Genomic DNA, 24,095 nt, shown 5'->3' with positions numbered 1-24,095 from the left:
AATTTATACTTCATTAAGAGATGGACACCCGAGAGTTATGAATCGGTGTTAATGCAGTAAATAACCCAAACCAACCTCTTGGCTCAGGTCATCAATCCAGGGAACAGAAAAACCAAGACAGATTGAGTTATGCTGCCATTTAGCGCTGGGTGGCATATATATCAATACTTCAGAGAAATGGATGTTTTCTGAATAGCACGTTACAAAACAATAAGCTTTCAGACAGAAATGTGAACCCTATTACAATGAGGCCTTATGCACATGACTGTGTTCCATGTGCCCGGGATGTGTCGTTGCTTCCGGCCCATCTAACCTTGGTGGGTGATCACCACCATAGGAAATGACCCTCAGTGATGCAAATATGGGCAGGAATACATGGTACATGCACCACACCATGAGGGTGCACAATAGAAATCAATGGTGTCATGAATTAGCTGCCGTTCAAATACGTTCATGTATATGAGGCCAAATACTGCTTCCTAAAATTTTGCTTTGTTCGGTAGACTTTTTAATTTTCCTGGTAATTTTCCTGGTAAAACACAGCCAGTGGCAAAAAAAATAAAACATTCCCTGGTCACACATAATGCATTGTGACAGCATGGTTTCTACACTGTAGCAGCTCGTGGTTGTTTCTTCCAAAAAAAAAACAATGTAAAGAAATAAAATAAACTACAAAAAATGTATTGATCTGAGAGTGACTGTGCAATGCAGAAAAACAAATGCCATTTTGAATAGGAATAATATTTTCGAAATTTCGACAGTAAAAAGTCATATACTATAAGCTTTGGTGCGCTATGTTTAGGGTATCAGAGATTATCCAGTAGGAAAAAATTTTGGCATATGGCCGAGTATTAGTTACATAGAGCTTTATGCTTCAGTTTAAATGCTTCCCATACCCTTGCTGGTCTCTACTTTCTGTTCTGTGCTACACACTGGACTCTGCAGCCAGTAATTGGCTGAGTAGATGAGTAATCAGGGGGTAGATCAGGGACCAGGAGGTAGAGACCCATGGGAGAAGATAAGTTTCAAACTGGAAGCACCAGGAGATCAGAGAGGTAAGGATGACTACTTTTTTGACCCACTGAAAAACGATTCTGCTGGCCAATCCCTTTACAAACGTATAACAATTTCCAAAATCTATTCTTATATTTTGAATTTTTTTTTTTTTTACACAATACTATTTTCTATTCCACTTTGTACTATCATTACAATTCATAGAAATTGTAATGATATTATAACTAGTTTATAAAAGTTACCCAACCTGCAGATAGAAGCCACCTCAGCAGCTCACCGACATAAGGATATTCCTTTTTTTTTAACTGCTGTGCAAATGGTCATTCCTCATATAGAAAATACATCAATTATGTTCATTGCTTTTTGTCTTCCCAGAGAATTGGATTGTTGTTGTTTTTAAGGGTTTTATACATCCTATTTGTTCAGCTTTCTAATGATTAAATGTTCAGCTAATTGGCTAAGCTAACTAAACTATCATTTGTCAACTCTAGACACATGTAAGCATAGTGAATATCATATACTGATGGTCACATGGTTATTTTCACAAATGGTTTACTTTTCACGCAGATTAAAGAGTAGAAAATGTGTCGAAAACTGCATTGAGAACACTGCTTAGTTCTTATCAGTAACATATGCCGAAACAGGCATCCCGCAGATACTTTATAAGAAAACATGCAAATCTCCACAGTGGTCTACGATAGAAGAGAAAAGCAGAATGCACACGGATGAATGCTTACAATGGTCATTACAGAACAATGCATCTCACACATAGACAATGGACAATGTCACCAATGTAGGAATTGCACAATGGACTACACTGTTGACACGCTGGCACACAAATGTTCCGAAATCACAAAGACAACAAAAACACTGAGTATAAAGTAAAAAGTAATCACCCACTTGAACATTTACCTTCCACTGCTCTTTTAAAGAAGACTTTGCAACTTCCACAGGTGACCACTCCATAATGGCATCCAGATGCTTCATCCCCACAAACCAAACACACTTTGGATGGTCTAGATGACCCAGTTGACATGGTCCGTAGTGCAGAACTAGAAAAAAAGATTAGAACATCAGAATAAGTGACAATATTTAAAGATGAAGAAATTCTTTAGAGTGATTCAATCTCAATAGACATTGGGGGGAGGGGCATTAATTATTTTTTGGCTATAGTTCTTATTTTATTGCGGTGTACAGCCTTATTGTAAGAAGAAATGACCAACAGAAATGTCAAACCACATTCCTGAAGGGGTTTAGAAGTTGGAAAACCTGCTTTTTGTTGGTTTAATTATACGGCAAAAAATGTGTCGGGAAACTAGAAGTCCAGGAAAAGTGTGAGAATTGCAGAGCTGTGCTCTAATTGAGAAACAACCCCCCCCCCCCAACAAAATAAAACAAAAAAAAACCCCAAAAGGGTGTGTGTGTCGGAAAAGAAGTTAAATTGTGGCACCTATAAATCATAAATGTGGTGCACGAGGCATGCAAAAAAAAAAAACTGTTCCTCTATTGGCATAGTTACATGCTGTAGATGTGTTGCAGTTATTTCAATTACTCTGATTTAGTCCTGAAGCACACGGATGTCGTTATTGTCCATGTGCTATCCATTAACAGATAGCACACAGACAAATTCATCTCTATGCGCTCAAACAAATGGCTGTCCATGTCCGAGTCAACTGGACAAGCTGCAAAACTCGTGTCTTATTCCTTACCCATGTTGACAATGAGACATGAGCCACAAAGAAGGAACAAAGGGGTCAGTGAAATGCACTAGACAGCCCAACTTACATGGGCTTATTTCTGCAAATTTTACCCAAATTCTGACATACTATGTATAATAACTTTGTAGTGGTCTACTAAGTCAGACAATACATAGCTATACATTATGTTATCATGTGGATCATCTCAGGATAAAGCATCTAATAATAGAGTGAATTACTGTAGGTGGCACAGCCCATTAGAATATTAATGAAGGAATAATTACATTGACGCTCCTTATGTAAATCTATTGTTTGCATTTCGTGCAAAGTGTTGCTGGATGTTTTGAGCTTTTAATTTATACTTCGACTTTGTATTAAACCTCTCCTATTCATATATACATTAGCATGTACAGAGGAGGCCATCGCATTACAGTCAAGGTTGCCAACACAACAACTATTTCTTTCTAAACAAATGCTCGGAGCAAACAAAATGGTTTTCATCTTGCCCTTTATGTACTAAAAGAAAATGGAATTATTATTCTGTAACAGCATTAAATCTCTGCACTTTAACTTGAAATTCAGTCAGTCTGTTCAAGAAAGCTGTTTCTTGCACAACATGTATACACAGATGGCTGGAAATGAAATTCTCCTGCACCGAGTCTGCAGCATGCTGTCAGATAAATTCCCAATCACTTCACTTGACCATAATGAGATGAACAGAAGACTACCTACTCCCACAGAACGCATGGGTGATGGACTCTGATGAACTTTTTTAACTCTTACATTTTGTCTTTAGTTACATGACGCATTGACACAAGTTGATACAACTCTGTTGTCTGCATCTATCATGTACCACAAATTAAAGCCTTCTTTGGGTGTATAGTGTACTTCTACCTTTTTCGGTTTGCTTTTAGCATAAAATAAACCATATGTAAACACAATGGGGGCCATGCCAGTATTTGGACGGCCAACTTTTTTGTTTTGTTGCTCTCTTATTTATTATTTGCCAGCGCCATAATTTAGCTTCTGTCCCAACACTCACGCCAGTTTTTTTTGGCATTCAATTTAGACGCAACTTGTAACCCGACAAGTTTCCTGCACTTCTAGTCACTTTTTTTTTGGCTCAATTTGTGTTGACCCACAAAAAGCAAGTCTACCAAGTTCTACTTCTCCGTCATGATCGTGGAGTCATTTCAGACACATTCAGCCGTGTGCCGATTTATTAAATCCATGTGACACAATAAAAAATTACAGTCTATTACAGCAAACAGTTCTTGTGCCTAAAACCCCCTTCCTCCATAGAGCAGTATGAATTAAAGGGATTCTGATTAAAGAAGCATTTGAAGGGTGGATTTGATTTATTATTTTAGATCTCCCCGGAACCTATTATTCCGTTCCTTGGGTCAGGGTACACAATGATATAGATAGATGGCATTGGAAAAGTAAAGGGGGGTAGTGTTGGAAGGGTGTGAACAGATCCAGTAGGAGTGTTCTAGTATTTTTAAACCCATTTGTACACAGTTTCGTCCCTTTACAAAACCTTTATTCTGTAATTATATGCATCAAGCAAAAGCAGAATTGGAACCTACACAGTAGAAAGTATAGTGTAGTAGGTTTTTTGGAAATTAATTTGTTCTGACAAACTCGCTCCGTCAGCAGGATTTACAGAGCCCAATGTAGAACTGCTGAACTGAACTCCACATGTCATTTCCGTTCAGCAGTTCTATGTTCGGGCTGGTAAATCCCACAGACACAAGGAGCAACATAAGGAGAAAAAACTCATTCATGTACAACTTGCCTTATGTGTTTTTGGTCTGTCCATGAATTTACGCTACAAAATATTGCCTAAAAAAGGTGTGTGGAAGAGTCCAATTCTTGTAAATATAAACCGATCATGGCTGAAGTAGACTGATTTACTTTACATGGGTTTTGTCCCATTTTAATGCACACAAAGTATCACAGCAAATTATTACAGAAATATGTAACAGAGATCATCATATATTACAGTCATATATCCCAAACAAGATTCTAACCCACTCCCATGATCCTTCAACAACCCTCCGGTCTACCATTCAGCCTCCCCATCTATAAAGGAATTTCATCAGGCAGCCCCCCGTCTCCGAGGAACCCCTTAATTCTCACCAGTCAACCTCCTTGGTCTACATTCACCTTAGCAATGATATATCCAGAGCCAAAGCCCAATACTCATTCCATTTAGTCTATTGCTTCTCAAATTAGGATGTAATTTTTAATTTTACTAAGGAAATAATGTAAAGAAAAAATAAAAATGGCCATTGGGAGAGCAGTGTAAGAGAGAACAACCTACAGCAGATAAAAGCAAAGTGCACATGAGAGAAATTATATCCAAATCTTCTGTATAGACACCAAGGTTTTTAACATCTTCTTCAGGCACTAGAGACCTCGAGTATTGTGCAATTTGAGTGAAACTTTAATTGCACAATGAACATTAAGTAAAACAAAGTAACTGGTTAAAAGCCGTTTCCAAGATTTGGGCTATTAAACAGACACAATTTAACTGTGTTTATGAGGTCTCCTTGGACCTATCCATTGTCTCAATGACTTCACATTTTACACTTTTAGGGATCATCAAAGACATAGTGGGCCCTTTAGGTGTAATGGTAAACCTATACTGCAGCGTACTGCTCAGGTGAACTCAACAGATTTTTCATTTGCGAAATACAGCGTCGACTCCGCTTGGCATAAGAACACCTTCACGTGAAGGTAAGTACTAATTTACTCCATGACCTTTCCTTTTTTTAAACTTTTTAGGATATTTCTTTATTCAATTGGCCATAGAAAACACAATTCGCTCTATTATCTGCCTGTCATTAAAAAAATTGAATATCATTTTTTAAAATGTGACATAAAATGCAAATATCAGCCTATGAATAAGTGAGAAAACACATCACTTGTCTTTATACAAGTGGCCTCTTATTTTTTACTTGAAGATATAGCAATCTTGGCACTTACATCCCTATTTATTACAGTATGGTGTGGCAGGCAGCCAAGAGTGATGTTACTTTTCTTTTACAGTATTTTGTTGTTACAAATCTGGAAAAGAACACATTTTCCGAGGGTGATGTTAGGCCCTTTTCCACCTCCAGCATTATTGGAAGTCTCACTGCTGCCACAGAATATCATGACCTTCTTGCTATATTGCAGCTTGTTGAAGCAAGGCAAACAATGCTCAGTCTATGGAAACAATATAAACCGGAGCTGGAATGTGTTGATACTGCTTCATATCTCTGCTTTAGGATAGGAAATGCATAACAGAGGTCCATTCTGTAAACTTTTCTTTTTTTGGTCTGTAGTTATAAGACAGAAACCCTTTAGGGAGGGGAAGGGGGGGGGGGATTTAACATTACGTCTCAGGTTCTGCCAGTTTCTAGGTGGATAACACTAGTCTTTTGCTTGTCCTACTTTAGACCTATTTTTAATTTGTCTAAACTGTGTGTCCGAATTTTGGGCGTTCGGATGACTTTAGACTTTTTTTGCCGCTTTCCTGACTTGTCTCATAAATGGGGCGTGGCCTCCAGGAGATGGGTGTGCCATGGGTAGGCCCCATTCTCATGAGGCTGCACCCATCTCCCAGACTAGTTGGGAAAGTGACAAAAAAAAGGTCTAAAAGCCTTGATATCTGTGGTGCAGGGCATTTTAGACATTGTTTTTAGCGCAAAACCGCCAGAATTGTGGTGCAAGTGTGTTTATAAATTTCCACCTTTGTATTGTTCTTTTGCCTCACTTATTTCTCCTACAAAAGTATGTATGAGTTGATAAATGGGATCGACCGCTGAGGAATGTGCCCCTCCCTTCACAGTCTGATATTGTTCAATAAGGGCTGGGAGGGTTAGCCTTTGTAGGGACTAAATAAGGTGTAACAGCTATAAACTTGGAGGTAAAATTTATCTTTGTAGCGGGCCTGTTTTCATGTGTACAGCATTCATGCTGGCAACTTCTCGCATCTACCGAATTCCCCAATTTCAATTGTTCTACCATCAATGGCATCAAGATTTTGAAGTTTGATTTGTGACAATTCGAAAAAAAAACTCAAGTCCCCTTGTGAAAATACTTGGGAATAAGTTGCACAAACACTTGCACCTTTTCTACGACTTTTACTGCATAACTTAACATTTCATATGCCAGATTTGTAAAGCAGTCTAAGCCACTATAATAAATATAACACACACATCTAACCTAGGGATGAATCTACTAAAAAATAAAGCAAGATTAACTAGGGGCACCTGAGATAATACATTAAGCAGGAGCACTTCCCCCCTTCCAATTCTTCCTCTGCTGCTGTGAGGTTATTGCAGGCAGAGGGAGCAGGGGGAGGATGAGACAGTGTAAATGAGAATCTGCAGCAAAGAGGGGCTCTGGGAACCACCCCAAGTTGATTTTAAAAGGAAGGAGGCCATGGATAACAAATACTGTATAAGATTACCACAGTCACGGTGCCTGGATCTATGTGTAATCTGGTTTGATGGTAGATTTCCTTTAATAATTAAAAGTGATAACAGAGGCACAGTATAAAGCAGAGTTTTCAGAAAACATACTGCAGAATTATTATTCCATATGAGATGGTAGGAGCAATGGCTAGTTCTCTGTAAAGAAATATTCTGGGCAAAATGAATGCACAATGTTATGTTATGGTATGACAGAGATTTTCTCTTCTTAAATCCTTAAGTCCCTTCTAGCCCTATATAACACAGAGTATACATTTTACTTAAAGTGTTCCTCATGTGCATTTCTCTTCCCACTGTACCAATATTCACTGTTCCTGTGACTCCTGCTGCATACATTAGCTGCATCTACATAACTCTAGCATTACATAGCTGTTTCGACATTTCCCAAACACATCAATTTGGGCTTCTTTTTAGCAGGACTGAAAACTGAGGGAGCAAAATATTTCTTTTTATTGCATACAATTTAATATCATCTATAACTTCTGAGTATTTCCAATAAAGTAATAAACTCTGGCAGCAAATATAAATATAAATAGCCCAATGTCAGCTTATTAAATGGATATTGTTACAAGAGCCCATTACCATGTCAAGGCTTTGACCAGATCATCAGGTCTAGTCTAAATCTTACCATCGTCTACAAATGTAGTGACGAGACTTTTATTCTGAGCTGCTTTAATAGGTCAAATTACCTTTGTAGGTGTCCAAAAAGAAGTTAATAAGAAACCACCATTTTAATCTAAATACTTATACTCAGTGGAAGGATTTATCAGCGGTTGTACGCCTATTTTCCGGCGTACAAGTTCGGCAATAGTCTCAATTCCTGATGCATGTCTAGGAATTATTTTCTATCATATGCCACCTCCATGCCAAGTGAGCATAGAGGGCGCAATGTCTGGTGGTGGAAAAGGCCGGTGTGAGGAGTTCCTGCCCCCCACCCCTGTACACTAGTTAAAGTGCAATTCTACAGCAGACAAGACCTGGCATAGATCTACCTTGTTGCAAGCCGGATACCTCCTGATGTATCGAGCATGTGTCCAGGAGGACAGGGTGTTTACAGCACCAGCGTAAAACTCTCCAATATGCTTGACAATAGTAAAATTTTGTCATATGCCTTACCATACACCCATGATTTAGGGTGAAGCCACACATGATATATCAGGTGGCTTAATATCTAGAGTAAAAAAAAAAAAAAAAAACTATTGCCCCCCCCCCCTGCCCCAATACCGTATAGACCATAAGAAAGCCAAAACCAGGCAAATCAGTCATGTTGAAAATTCTTAGAACTGATACTGAAGCCAATTACATACTGGAAAAAAAAATCACAAATTATTTCATTTACTGGGAATACACAAGTATTCTACACAAGTAAATTATGTTTTGTACATTACTGAGAATCTCATAACATCAATATACAACTGGGGTTTTTTTTTTAAAGAAACAAAAAACTTCTTTGACAAAATCTGATTTTATTCAAGAAGATCAAGCAAAATTATTCCTTATTCTGCAAGATGAGTGCGGTTACAGAGCGAAAACAAATTGAATCTCTTTAAGAATTCCTGACTTGCTTACAGAAAAAAAAATGGCTTTGATTTTTATTTCAATATCTCGTAATAAATTTATACACACTGAAGTATGGTAAGAATGTTATAATACATTTTTAACAGTTGCAACTCTGCAGGGCAGCGCTGACGGGAGCCATACAAACCAGCTGCCAACGTGGCCAGTCTTTGAGGATCCCATTCTAGAGCAACAACCTCCCACACTCCTCAGCAAGTATCAGATGGATCTAGCATAACTCCACACCAGCACGGAACAGCCATAACAAACATTGCCTGTAGTAGCCTATATATCATAGGCCTTATAAAAGTATTTACCATAGGAAAAGAGCAGAACTTAGTGACTAAAGCGCCTGTGGCCAGAATATAGTGATGTTGCCGGCCACAGCAGGGTATCACATCATATAGGTATCAAAACCACAACATAGCATGACAAGAGACATTGACATGCATAAGCACACCACTTGAAGCATTCAGCACTTCTTAAATTAGTACAAATATGTCATTATTTTGTTACTATTTCAGGATAGTAAGATTTTTCTAAATCAAACTTATGTCTACAGGTGTGCTCCATTAAGCTTCAATGCCAATTCCGATGCCCATCCACTCTTCCTTTCAAGAAAATGGAAGCGGCAGTAAAAACTTTTAACTGAGCAAAAATTTTAACCATTTAAACCAATGCTCTGTGCCTATTTAAAGGGGTATTCTCATTTGGGTATTCACATTCAATTTTATTAATCCGCCATATATAAACATTTCTTCAATTTCTTCATGTCTGGCCACCGTTGCCAAAATATGTGGTGATCTTTACAGAGGAACCCAAGGAGCAAAATCCTCAGGTCCAGCACAATGCAGCTGGAGGTAAAACTTACTTCTTTATTGTCCAAAAGGTAAAACCATCAGGAACACACAGCTTAGCCTCACAGACATGTCTTTGTCAAGGTCTAAATAAAATACAAGCGGGCATACAATATGAAAGCGCCGCATCCAAGAGGCTCCACCTCACACAGCTGGAAGATCTAGTCACGTGATCAGAGCTCAAATATCCCGTACGGCAAATGTAAAAACATTGATGTAATAAAATGAAAAGTAGAATTGTAGTAGCCGAGGAAGCTATCTCGTTTCTAAGGGACAACATGGAGACATTTATACGAAATTATATTCCCACAAGAACATTTTTTTTAATAACATCCAATTGAAGAAATGTTTAAACATGGCAAATGAATTAAATTGAATGTGAATGCCAAGATGGGAATACCCCTTTAGGTTAAGAAAATATTAACGTTCCCCTATGTATCTTTCTTTAAGCGTAAACTAAACTTTAAACAACAATTAATAGTGCAGATGACAATATACATTCCTTATTATATACTTTATATTAAAAAAATCTGTTCTGGTTTGTTTTTTTCTCTGCCTTCCTTATTGAAGCAATTTGTGGAAATCGTCTTTCTGTCCTGTATCCACTGACATCTAAGAGAGAAAGGAACCTGAAAAAGTGTCTAATGACTTAACTACTTACAGACAGTCCCTGGATATTATAACTTTCTCAGCTGAATCATAGAAAACATTCTCTAATTATGGAAAGGTCTACTTCAGACAGATAAGGAGGCTTATCTACTTCAGATGGACCTCAAAAGGTTTTCAGATACACTGCTCACTACAGGAGAAAGAAGGAGCACAGAAAAAGCACAGAGAAGCTAGGTGCATATATACTCATATATCCATGCACTGTGACAATCTTCATATATTTGTTATCCATGGCCTCGTCCCTTCTAAAATTAATTTGTAAAATTATGCTAATGAGTCAGAAGGGCTAGGGATGACGTTATTTTAGTTTATCATTCTTAAATATGATGGTATATTTCCTTTAAGGAAATATATTACAAAGTTCACTATTATCACCTTTTCTGAAATAAAACTGCTTCAAAAGTTTATCTTTTACTTTAAAAAGTAGCTATAGATAGTAAATATAGCATTTTGTACAATACATTTTGCGCTTTCATGCGTACAAAAGTAGAAGGCGCCAAATGCAACAATACTATGTATCAGCCGCGGCTTCTCGCTGCCTGCATTAATACTTATCTTGGACATTCAGTTGTTAATTTACACTGATTAAATGAGAGAATATAGTCATGATTTACTACTGCAATTACCTAGCACAATACAGTCTTTTCCTGTAATTCATAACCAGTTTCTACCATTTCAGAGCAGCGCTTTATGAATAACCCACTATATGATGACTGCATGTAGCGGAGCCAGGGAATGTCACTCCAGCCATCTTTGCCAAACCCCTCTGGCCATCAACACAAAAGTAAAAAAAGAGCTAGAGGCGACATCCAGTCCTTAACTTGGAAGGAACAATAACACCTGGACTTTGCTGGCGCTGATTCAAAGGCAACATTTTCTCCCCACCCCTGAGTTTTTAAAGCTTTTAAATAAATAATGGCTCTATTATGCTACAGTCATTTTTTTAACCACTACAATAGTGATACTATATCATGCAGATAATTATCGATACGTAAAACAATAAATACAACTAAAACACTCAACGGTTACTAGGCAACACAATAAAAGTAGAACTTTTACACTAGGGACCATGTTCAAAGAGCATGCCCAGAAATATCTTTCCCTAATACACAATGCAGAAAAGGAAACCTTGGTGCAAGTTTGCAGTTTACAACATTGTTACCAGTCACAAAATTCTGTCCTAAAAGCAAATACATCTACTTTTTAGTTAGCTGTTTACTTGGCCAATATTAGATCCTTAAAGGGGTATTCCAGGGATAGGTATAATTCATATTCAAATGGTTCATATAAGCTAATATGTATATAGTTGTTATTTAAAATATTTCTCCCCTTGCAGAAAATGCTGTAGACTTACACTGTGATGGAGAATTAAAATGCTACCGGCCCTTTAATCAGTCTATTGATTTTGTTGCAGTGGAGCAGACACAGGACAGAAATGGTTGCTGGTCACATGTCCACATCACATGTCCTGCACCTGCCTGGGCAAGTCATGTGATCATCATGTTGCTTTGTAGTTGTTTGGTTGCAGTGCGTCCAGTATGGCCAGTGTTGTGGTGACACCAATCTCAGTGATGTAATGTGCAGTGATGGCAGTTACACATAATTAACAAAGCAGGACAGTCTGTAAGATCATCACTGGCAGCAAAGCATAAGATGGATGAGCTGTTACTGAGAACTGAGGGATCATGAGAGTTGTGGTTATCCTCTGGCGGCCATCCTATTTTAAAAAGCCCATAACATTTTGTAAATCATAAAAACAAACTTTTAAGCTCTGTTTTGTGATTAATGAAATTATGGTTTATTATATTTATTTATTTATTTATTTATAGCATTATATGTTTTTGTATCAGACTCCTATTCCTAGAATACCACTTTAAAGTTAAAGAGGACCGATCATGTACATGCCTACCACTTATCCCTTTCAGAAGATAATTAATATTGTTTGTATGCTAAAAAGCTTCTATAGAAAGCTTCTATGTTTATTTCCAGTGGATAGAACTCTCTGGTCATGTGATGTCACACAGGTGCACGACTCGTTATATCACACAGCTCTGATTACTCTTTGTGAGACTAACGAGCCATGCACCTGTGTGACATCACATGACCACAGACATATTTCTTTGCATTGGAATAAACAATGAAGTGTCCCATAGAATAATGGCAAGCAGAATTCTAGAAAATCAGGAATTGTATATAGAAAGTATGTAGGAAAATTGTATAACCTTTTATTATATAAACGCTACCAATTATTTGCCTCCACTGAGAGTACAATCGTTAACTTGGTCTGCCCACTAGACTTGTATGCTCAGAATTAGGCAGAGTTTACACTTGTGTATGGGCTTTCCATTACGTTCTCCGCTTAAAGGGAATGTCACAAACTAAAAATAGACGAGTATACTGCGGTATGCACAACTTATTACTGTGGAACCAACTATACTATATTATCACTTTAACCACTTAAATGAATATTTTCCCATAATTTTAGCTCCATGTGATTGGATACTTTTTTCCATCCTGTCGAATTTGTTTTTTATGTTTTCATTTTAATGCTTTTGCAAAGCAAATTAGATGATTTGAGTCTGTCAATAAGATGGCTACAGACATTTTACCTTAGGAGGACCCAAGCCTTAGAATAAATCAGCCAAGTGCAGGTTACTACTATTGCTCTTGTGTTCCAGAAATTAGAATCGCAGAGTTATATATTTAGCAGTTCTTGCATCATGTTTACTACCTAACAGAAAGGTGAAACTTGTGAACTCCCATTGAAGGATGTGACTCATTATAATTTCAGCAAATCTAAGGAGGACATGTGTGCCTCCCTGAAATATGATTCGGAAGAGACTTCTACACACTTTAATTAAACTTAATTACACTGATGACTGAGTTTTCTGCGGATAAGAGAGTCATGAGGAGTATGGAAGTCTTCCAGCTAACCACAGTTTTCAGTAAATTAAAACAATACTAGAGGTACGTATCAAAACTGACCAAGGTCGTACAGGAGAGACAGAATACTGATTATATTCAATGGACTATGTGTCCGGAAAATGTGCTACTGAGCTACAGCTGTCACAGAGAAATGTATTGGAAGTGATGGGAACATAAAATTCTCAAAAGCAGTCAGCGCTTAAATGGGTTGGCCACAGTTAGGATAGTTTACCAGGGTAAGTACAATACCCTAACCGGGTCAGCCATATTATACTTCTCATACGGTCTGCACTATATATATATATTATACTGCTACTCTACACATCCAAAACACAGAAAAGTGAGAGTCAGAGACCAAATGCCGGACTTTTATGCTTACAAATAGTTCAGTAAATTAGTACTTACAACTTTTAGATAAGGAGTTAGGTAATTGCTGTTGTGGAGTAAACCACTACATGTTTGACAAAAAATTAACGGAGCATAAACACTAGTGCAAAACAGACACCTACAGCAGCCAATCACATATTTCTGCTTATATTCTTCCATGATAAAATCAAAACTGATTGGCTGCTACTTTACACTAGTTTATAGACCTTGATAAACAGAAGAGATTTACAATTTACTGTACTACATTATGGTCTATACAACACATGTGCTTATATTATATCTAGTATCTGATATGTAGTGCGTCCTAAAATATAATACAAATAATAGGTAACAAGTGGATGACTGTATTCTGTGATACAGAAGTAAACTTTTGTAGTGCTTTATTAGGGCTTTAAAAAAAATCTAACATCAAAATCAAGCATGGCTAAACCAGGGACATTTGCTCATAGATACAGGCACTGTGACTGTGGTAATCTTCTCCCTTCTAAAATTAAATGTTATAATTATGCTAATGAGCCTGAGAGACTATGGGTGTGTTATCAGAGCCCTTTAGTGCTGCAGACTGTTACATTAAGAAGAAGCACTTCCCCCCTCCAACTGTGTGTTCACTAATGCTGAGATTACAGGAAGTGCAGGGGGAGGGGGATGGTGAGATTGACACTTGCTGCACAGAGGGCTTTGTAATATGCCCATAGCCTTACAGGCTCACTTACATAATTTTAAAAGCTGATGTTAGAAGGAAGGAGGCAATGGATAACAAATATTAGAAGATTACCACAGCCTGGATCTATGAGTAAGTGCCCCTGGTTTATCATGCATTGACTTTGATGGCAGATTTCCTACAAGTTAAACGTCTTATAGCACTATGTGTGGGCCGAGATATTAATAATATAATAAAATGGTTCTCCTGCACATATCTATAAAGGTCCATCCAGGAGGAAAGTTGAGGACACATCTGTATTTCCAGTTTATTTCCTATAGGGGTGTCTAGTAAACTCCCTTGACTATAATGGGGTCCATCAGGTCTGCAACCATGGAAAAATAACTTGGCTTGTCACATTATTTATTCAGATGTAGATGTAAACCAAGTGTAGCGGTAACAAACCCTTAAAGAACTAAAATTAACACAAAGAGATGATCACTTTGTGGTGTTCAGATTTTCCAAATTTTTCTGCAGATCTGTATTACAAAGGCTACAGACGATCAGATTTTAACAATTTGAAACATATAAAGTGCCTATTTGAGGTATCTAAGAATATTCCACCAATATAAAATATTTTAGATGTGTCAAGGTGCACTCACTCTCCTTTGGAAAACTTGAAAAGTGAGAGTGTCCATATCCATCACATTGCTTTTCTGACTATGAAAGGCCTCTTCAGTATTCCAGGAAGCCACTGTACTTTATCCATGCCAGTGCAACCTTCAGAGTTTTGTGCCACTGATGGAGCCCAGGCAGCGCATACTAAACAGCATCTGGTGATTGATCTGATATATTATAAATGCACCTTAAGAGAAATGAATTTGACAAAGGAAGATGTAAGATTTTTTTTTTCTCCACAGAACCAGAAATCACAGCCTCGGCCCCCTTACTAATAAGCTTGTTAATTAAGAGTGAATGTGTTGCATGATGTTGTTTGGATTGTACCGTGTCTCTTTCATGGCAATGACTTTCTTCTCAGATGAAAAGGAAAAAATATGAAATTATGAAAAAATGGGCAGAGAAAAGCCTTTCTATTGCCAAAACAGACAAAAGGAACCCACTGAAAGAATTTAATGAACAATTACACAATGCATTCAAGCCGCACATAGAAGGAGGACTCCAGAAGGAACTAAATAACTGGGTAATATAGATAACTTTACTTTTAGCAGAAAACTATTGCAGAACTTGGCTACATTTTATGTAACACTCTGGAAAGATTATCCTAGTTCATATCAGTCCCGGTACCCAATCTTCCCAACTGAAGGTCTCTACACAAAATGGGAAGTGGGTGTTGCTGGCGCAACAGGCGTGATAAACCCTGCTACCTGCAGGAGGCTCCAGTTTCCTGACATATCCAACAGCCATCGGTGCTGTGGGCCAGAATTGCCTGGCGTAGAATTGCATTATAGCCTCTCGCCAGCCAACTATGTCGCTGGGCATGGCCCCCTTCACATCCCTATATGCCCACTTGGCATGAGAGTAAATACAGGCCGGGTTACGTACAAGATAGGTTCTGTAGGTTTGTTCTTAAGTTGCATTTCTATGTAAGTCAAAACTGCATATTTTATCATTGTAACCAAAGCTACATTTTTTTGGTCTCGGTGATAATTAGATTTTAATAATGTTGGGTAGTCATAAGAACCAGGAGTAACAATAAAGCTTGATTGCAGATTCCTTTGATAACTGTCATAGCTGTTTATTGTAGCCAAACAGGCCAAGTACAGTAGATTACCAATATCTAGAGGTCCATTTGCAACTAGGGGTCGTCTGTAAGTCGGGTGTCCTTAAGTAGGACCGTCTGTAGTTGCAATTTCAGGGCCTGTACACCTGTTTTCTGGTGTACAAACTCAATTATGTGATCTGGGACATATCCCATATTCTGCAGAAATACCTGGAGATTGATCTTCAGTGAAGCTTCAATGTAAAAGACTGCATGCAAAAATATCAGCGAGGATGCATGAGAAAAGTAACCTGATCATTATTTTATTTTTCACTTTGAGGAACAATTTTCCACACAGAAACTCGCCTGCATTGGTCCATAAGGAACTCACCGAGATGACCTATATATGCCACCATGTGTATGCAATGGACTTTTCTTCAGTATGATATCCCCGGTTTCCATGAATAGCTCACTGGTCCATTATTGTCTTTATGACACTGTGCATGTCTGATTTTTTCCCCAGACCTGCGGTCTCTTGGATAAATCTTTTTTTTGTGAAGGAGTGAGCTTTAAAGCTGAGAAATATTCATTGAAATGTGATGTATGCATTCACTATAGAAAGAATCTAAATCATTAGTTTAGACCAGAAGTGCCTACCTCTCCATGGGCAGGCAACAAGCAGCATGTAAAGGCCAATAATAATTATTATTATTTAGATTTCACTTTTCCTAGCGCCAACATTGTGTTATAAATTCCCAACCACTCCAAAGGTAACACAAAACAAATATCTATTTACAAAACTTTATTCAACCACCAAGGTTGGAACATGCTGTTTCTCTGAAGTGAAAGGTGCATAATGTGTTAGATTAGTTGATAGGCGGAAAAAAAAAATTGAAAAGGGAAAAATCATTGTTCAAGGTTGACTGTATAAAAAAAAAAAAAACAAACAAGGTAGAAAACGTCATCGTCTAGGTACTGTAGTTAACATTTTTCCCGGCACAGCAGGTTACATAGACATTGTGGAGGCATGTGAGCGCTACAAAAGCTGAAACGTACAAAGTCAAATACATTCATTAGGCGCTGCAAAGGCAAATTAACTGCTGTTCATACACCGGCTGTGCCACCAGTGTGCCACCCTGTGCACTACAGGCCTGCAGCTATGACCATAGCATCCCCGCATCACTGATACACCATTTACAGCTCTAAGTGGGTCAAGAAGGAGGTAAGTACTGGAATAACAAAATATTGTTGGAAAAATAATTTACAAAGCCAATTTCTTCATGCGTAAATTGAGAGAAAGAGGCATAAGCCTATTAACACACAGCTAATGATGCACGCCGATACATTTATTAGAATCAAACTTGACTTGGTTAATTATCCGCTAATGGCTTTCATTGTTGAATTCAATCTAAAGTAATAGTTCTGAAATCCCTGTGGAATACTGCCTATACCATACCAATAATGTCTTTCTCCTCTCTAAAGGAATTGTATTTCTTTATTACAGCAAGAAAAAGAGGGAAGGTCATGTCATAAGTGGCCTATTCGGAAACCTAAATTTGCTACAGTTTACAGTGGTATAAGGTAAGAGAGTTTGGCTATACATAGGGAGCTGTTGTGATGTCCTGCTTCACTCCATTGAAGTAAGTGATAATGAATGAAAGAATTTTCCTTAGTTTGCTTTGTGGGGCTGAGACACCATTCTCAATGTGGGCTTTTTTGGCAATTTTACAGATTTGCCTTTTCTCATTAGAGTTGCTCACAGCAAATCCAACTTTTTCTTTTTTTCTCATTACAACTCTGTACCTTATACTTTTGCATATCATTACTTTTGTATTATGGAAAATCCCAGTCAATATATTATTGGGAGAAGAAAAAAAACTATACAACATTGTTTTCCCACCATGGATAGTGGTAAATGCAATGTAACACAACATCCTGAGTATACACATACAAAGATTGAATAATACAGTCTATGACTCATGCCGGATGATTCTTTTTACCAACTCTTGGCTTGTTTACTAATTTTCTGTGCAAAATTTTTCTTTTAAGCATCTCTTTCCAATTAAGAAACTTCTCCATTTAATAGGTTAGTATAGCATAAAATGGCCTAATTTAATTTAGTAAAAATCAAAATTTTGGTGCTAAAAAGCCCAGAATGCTGTTGTACCTGCTATAACCTTATACTAGACCCCATGTATACAGCAGTAGACAACCTAATTTGGAAGCTAGCATGGTTTATTTCCCAGGGAGAAAGACTGGACTCTATAAGTTATGTGGTCTTAAGTCAGGGACTGCTTTTAGTTGTTTTTCAACAAATAGGATAAAGATATGAAGGGAAGCTAGGTAGGCAGTCCTTTCAGCTACATACAGCTATCCTTCTCTATGCACTAATATAGGAGCAGAGAGTTAAAGGGGTTTTCCCACAAACAAAAATTAGGCCCTATCCACGGGATAGGGCCTAACTTATTGATCAGTATGGGTCTCAGTGTTGAGACTCCCACAGATCACGAAAAACGAGGGGCCCATTGGACTCCTCATTGCTCCGTCAGACTAATGAAGCAGATGACCTTGATTTCCGTCAGCTCCATAGATATTATTGGAGCAGCAGGGTCATGCGCAGCCGTTTGCTACATTAGTCTGAGGAGCTGCAAGGGGTCCGACAGAGGTACGTGGGACCCCATCGGACCCATCTTTTCGTCATCTGTGGTAGTCTTTGAGACCCCCACTGATCAGCAAGTTTTCCACTTTTGTTTGTGTGAAAACCCCTTTAAGGATATAAAATGCAAGTTGTACAGATTCTTTATATTGTTAGAGTATAATCTTTCACAAAGACAGACACGTCAGGTGAGATGACACGTCCTCTTTAGATATGGTTGTACAGTAGAGCACACGTGGAATTTCTCTTTAATTTCAGAAAACAAATTAAAAATGTTTCATTAGTGAACGCTACTTAGTTATAGTCAGCATAGCCCAATCTAAAAAGACAAATAACCCTACGGCAATCCAGCTTGGGCGTCAGTTAACTCTACATCTATCACTTATACTTCAGTGATGTGTCGTATAATGATGAATAGCCCACCACCTGCCAACAGACCATCCTTGTCATATACAGAAATAATTATCCAGTTTATGATTTATACCGACAGTAGAGGATAACGCTTCCTTGCAGTTCAGTGTAGGGCTTCCCAAGTTTAGATCCAATATGACAAGAGAGATGGAAGTAATCACCACCATTCAGGACGCATTGTAAGAAGTCCTCATGACCCTTCTATTAATAAGATGTGAAGTTTGAGACAGTATTTATTATCTGAAGTTTATTAGACTTACTAAAACAAATACGTTACAAATGCCTCAAATGTCTTGGCTTAACAATTGTGGGCTACTGCAATGCTAAATAAGAGGGATCCGCAGACCCTCCCTCTAGAATTCAGTGGATAAAAGCCCACATGAGAATTATGTAATCACTGACAGGCAGAAGTAATCAATCGCTGCTCCATCCCCCAGCTGCTGTGTAAGAGTGAACCAGCTCAGGTTGATTAGTTCTGTCTGGAACAGTGCAGAGAACTCATGTAATGTGTTTATGTACTGCAAAGCGCATACAATCCAGCTTTCCCAAGGTACTGAATGTCATAATAGCATAATAGTTTTTTCAGCAAAACCACCAAACTCAGGGATTAAACAAGATATGCTGCTGCATCAGTGAAGCTACAGCATTCTCAAGGTATGTTTGCTTCATAATGCAGCAAATCAAATGGTTGATTTCCTTTAAGGTGTATTATTCTTTCCCCAATTCCCTCTGCTGGTTGGGTCATGTTTTAGGTACTACAGACAGTTGATGGGTTATGTACAAGATAGGTTCTTTAGTTTGTTCTTAAGTTAAATTTGAAGTCGGAACAGGAGAATTTTGTAAGTATAAGGCGAGGCGAACATTTTCTTGTCCCTGTGACAATTGGATTTTCAAACTTTTAGGTTGTCATGGGAATGATTAACAATACTACCAGGTGGTCCCCTACTTAAGAACACCCGACTTACAGATGACCCCTAGTTAAAGACGGACCCCTCTGAAGCTGTCTGGATGCTTTACTATAGTCCCAGACTGCAACGATCAGCTGTAAGATGTCTGTAATAAAGCTTTATTGATAATCCTTGGTCCAATTACAGCAAAAAATTTTGAAACTCCAATGGGTCACTAGGGCAAAAAAAAACAATTTGTCTGGATCTACAATTATAAAATATACAGTTTTAACTTGCATACAAGTTCAATATAAGAACAAACCTATGGAACCTATCTTGTATGTAACCCAGGGACTGCCTGTATATAGTTTTGTATTGATACATTGGTCTCCATTGACTTGAAAAGTAGTTAACAATGCCATCATATTATAACCCCATGTAAACTATAATATTAGGTACAATTCGGTACAGAATAAAGTGGAATTATGTTTTTGCGCTGATTGCCACATTAATTGTATAGGAAATTATACTTAAAGTCAAATTTAATACAAGACAGCTTTCATACCTATGTGCCAAACATCATTGGCATTCACTTTTGTTATAGTCTAGCTTCCAAAACGTGAATAGGATAAACTATTGAAAGTGATACATACCAAACTATTCTTAGATCATGAAGTCACTGCATTAAAATACCAAATTGCTGACATATTATTTCCAGGTTCATTTTTCCCTTATGCTAAAGAAAAAAAAACTCAGCAATGAATGGACGTTATTGACCTTAAAGCTAAGGACACCACACGACTTCAATGATTTATGGAGAGGTCTGAATTGCAATCAAGAAAATATTAAGGCTTCAACTTTTTTTAATGCAAAAGATTTCTCTAAAGAAATTAAACCCTGAGGAGCTTTCCCATTTGGAAAGAAAAAAGAAACAATATTCTTTGTTCATTTATTTAGGTGACTCAGTCTCCCGTAGAAACAGAACATGCAGAGCTGGCATTTTTGGAAAATTAGCAAGGTCTATACACCAAAGACTCTTAGGAGCTGTTCTGTCCTTTTGTACCTGAAGTCACCTAGACGTCACACCACTGAAAGGAACTTCTAATGTCCTCGGTGCTCTAACACTTCAGTTTTAGGATAGTTTTTCCTTCTATTAAATTTTTACCAAATTCCAATTCAGGTCTGACAATACTGAAATAATATTATATTAGTAAATTGCTATTTACGCAGTATATTACTGCCTTCCAAGTTGAGAGTGAAGTTCTAGAGAAGTTACAACTGATGTCATGAATAATACAGTGTAGTAACCTCAGAGATAGTTTTGTATAAAACACAGCAATAGTGCAGCTCCTCCAGTCATTGCATTGCAATTCTCTCTAGAAAACGACTACAATGAAGGGTTATATGGTCCTACTTAATAAAAGCAGCCCCCAGCGTAATTAACATTGGAACAAAGACTTGCAAGGTCAGCAAGGGCTGGTGAAAAATACATTTGACAGAATTATGATGGCACAATAGAGAATTCATTGCTTTAGTAGTTCGGACTCAATTCTTCGAGCTTCCGTGCTGTTATGATGGCAAACATCAGATCATAGCAAAGAGAAATCTTCAAACTCTAAATGTAATCCTGCAAACATGGATCTCGATATACAGCTGGTGTACAGGATAGGGGAAAGTGTCTTATTGATAAAGGGTCCAATGAAAAGTACCTGCACTGATCACAAGAATGGGGTCTGTGTGGACCCCTGAGTGTCTCAAGTGGTGCACTTCTTACAGGACTTATGGAATGGCTCTCTCTGCCATTTATATACTTGCACAAAAGAAAAGAAAATACACACAGGGTACTTGGTAATAACATACATTCAAGTGGGAAAAGAAAAGCTGTTCCCCAATGGGGTGCTCACCTATCGCCCGCTTGATTGTTGTGTGTATAACCCTTGAATAAGGTAACAATTATTCCGCAATATAAAAATACTATTGGTAAGAAAGAAAATTGAATGTCCAATTGATGTGTTTTGGGTCAAGCACCCTTTCTCAAAATAAGGACTAGCAGTGTACTGTACTGAGGAGATGCAACTACATCGAAACATTGCTGTCTACAGTTGGGAATTTGTTCCTTCTGGAATAGATTTCCTGCTTTGGTGTTAATCCTGAAGTTCATGCTTAATGTCAAGGGAGCTGCCTTAGAAGGTAGCTAAAAGAGGCGTGGCTTTCCTTATCCCATCCTCGAAAACGTATTTGCATCTTTTCCCAGAATCCCCCAGTGGAGCATCAATGGTTATAAGCCTCCACACGCCTATAAGGTGGCCTTAATTGGCAGGGGAACTCTTACTTCCCGTTCCTAGGAACACATCATTTCAAATATTGGCCTTTGTAACTGTGCAAGCAATAACCTGGCAAACAAGCGATTGTCAGCAGATCACATATTTTATGCTACAACATCAATCCAATCACAAGGTACGGAGCAGGAATTAGGATTCTGTAATTCCCCACAAATGTGTTATGTTATTATTAAATTGGATTCAGCCAATGGATGAGGTCTCATTAGATTTTATAACCAGTTCTATCCGTGTTCGATCCTGCAGCATGGTTCGGAAACACGATTGTGGAGCTTGAAGCCATAAAAGCTGGTGAAATAAACGTTGTATAAAAGAACTAACATCTCTGATTCTGGGAGGCTAAGACTTACAATTAAAAGGAAGCTGCCAATTTGGCCGGCCTTCCACATTTCCCAGCATACTGCCCATAGTTTACAGTTACATTTCCTCCACACTGCGGGCACTGATTGAAGCCGCTAGTGTGTGTAATCAGCAATGGGACTGATTCTCAGCGCTGATGATATCCAAGGCTTCAATTGCTCACAGCCAATTTGTTCCTTGCCGCAAAGTGGGAACTAAAAATTTGAAGGAAATAGAATAATGTTTAAAGGTCTTAAAGAACAATGCTCCTCCACGTCGCTGCCAATGTGATGGAATTGTTAATTGTTGGGACTGTATTTAGAAAATGCCTAATGCAATGGATAAAATACAACACAATAAAGTATTGCAAGCCTTGAAGACGATCCATTGTGTAATTCATTTGTTGCAGGATATCACTGTACATATACCCAGCCATCACATATAGACGTTACACTGAGCTGTATGCTGGGGTTCTATATAGTTGCCTGGATCCACTGTGGTCAGTGATAGTTATAAGGCTACTATCTATCTTCTGTCTCTATCTGTAGATATCCATCAACTATCTATCGACACTCATTTTATAAAAGAATATTTTCAAAAGGGAATATATTACTTGTACCTTATGTCTTTAACAGGTAACTAACTTGCAACCAAAGAGCATTTGCAATATTTGTTATATTGAGAGAAAGATTTTTGGCTTTTATCCTCCCTTCCTAATATTCTTATCAGTCTTTGGTGAATGCCATCTTGCTACTAAGAAGGACAGAAGATCACAGAGGTGTTAGATTACCTGGGAACTCTACACAGAGGGGAGGGGGAGCAGCGAGTCACAGGAGCTAGGTTTCTACCCACCAGCTCTGAAAGGACAGCGCATTTTCAGACACTGTAGTTGTAGTTACAGAAGTCAGATAATATCCAGACTCAGTGTTACTATTCATGTACAGACATCAGACTATTGAGTTTTGAAGTTTGTTAAAAGGGGAGGTACACTTTATATACAGGTCACAACTGCTCTATATATATCATGAAGTGTGACGTGCCTATCTCTATAGACCAAGCAGTCCTTTCTCATTTTGTAGCCACTGTTAGGCAGAATATGCAATAGGGGTGTATCAGCCATGAGTGGGGTTGAGCCTCTTGCCTTAGACAGCACCACCTGCAGGAAAATGGGGGGCAGCATCAGGAGCACATTCACCTGCTATAAAGCAGGACCTGAAAAGGGATGGGATGGAGGGGTGCCATTCTACAGCTCTTCTCAGGCAGCAGAGAGCTTATATCCTTTATATACAACTATTTAATTGATCAGTTAGAAGCTGCTCTGTCTTTGTGAATATCAGATCTAAATGTCCCCTTTAACATAAAAGCTAAAAAGTATAAATTTTCAGGTTGTAAAGTCCTCTCCTGCTGCAGAACACAGCTGGGCTGCTTGTCCTCAGAATCCACAAGGAGCGGTGTCTCTGGATCCCATACAAGCCTTGGCTCGGTCACCTGGGCAAGCAGCTGAAATACATTT

At 38.1% G+C, this 24,095-nt stretch overlaps 1 protein-coding gene across 3 annotated transcripts in view; it reads right to left on the bottom strand.

The window, feature by feature from the left end:
- Positions 1-24,095, bottom strand: part of NR3C2 (nuclear receptor subfamily 3 group C member 2) — a 237,031-nt gene that overhangs the window by 79,651 nt on the left and 133,285 nt on the right. For 2 of the 3 annotated variants that reach the window (XM_072121586.1, XM_072121578.1), the window contains one exon: positions 1,915-2,066. In XM_072121586.1, coding sequence (XP_071977687.1) covers positions 1,915-2,066 — 152 coding nt within the window. The remainder of the gene's footprint in view (positions 1-1,914; positions 2,067-24,095) is intronic. The other variant, XM_072121593.1, reaches the window with a different exon arrangement.

This window comes from Engystomops pustulosus, chromosome 1 (assembly GCF_040894005.1).
Source record: "Engystomops pustulosus chromosome 1, aEngPut4.maternal, whole genome shotgun sequence".
In the NCBI taxonomy this organism is placed as follows: domain Eukaryota; kingdom Metazoa; phylum Chordata; class Amphibia; order Anura; family Leptodactylidae; genus Engystomops; species Engystomops pustulosus.
The sequence above is the reverse complement of the archived record's forward strand: the minus strand, read 5'-3'. Positions and strand labels throughout refer to the sequence as shown.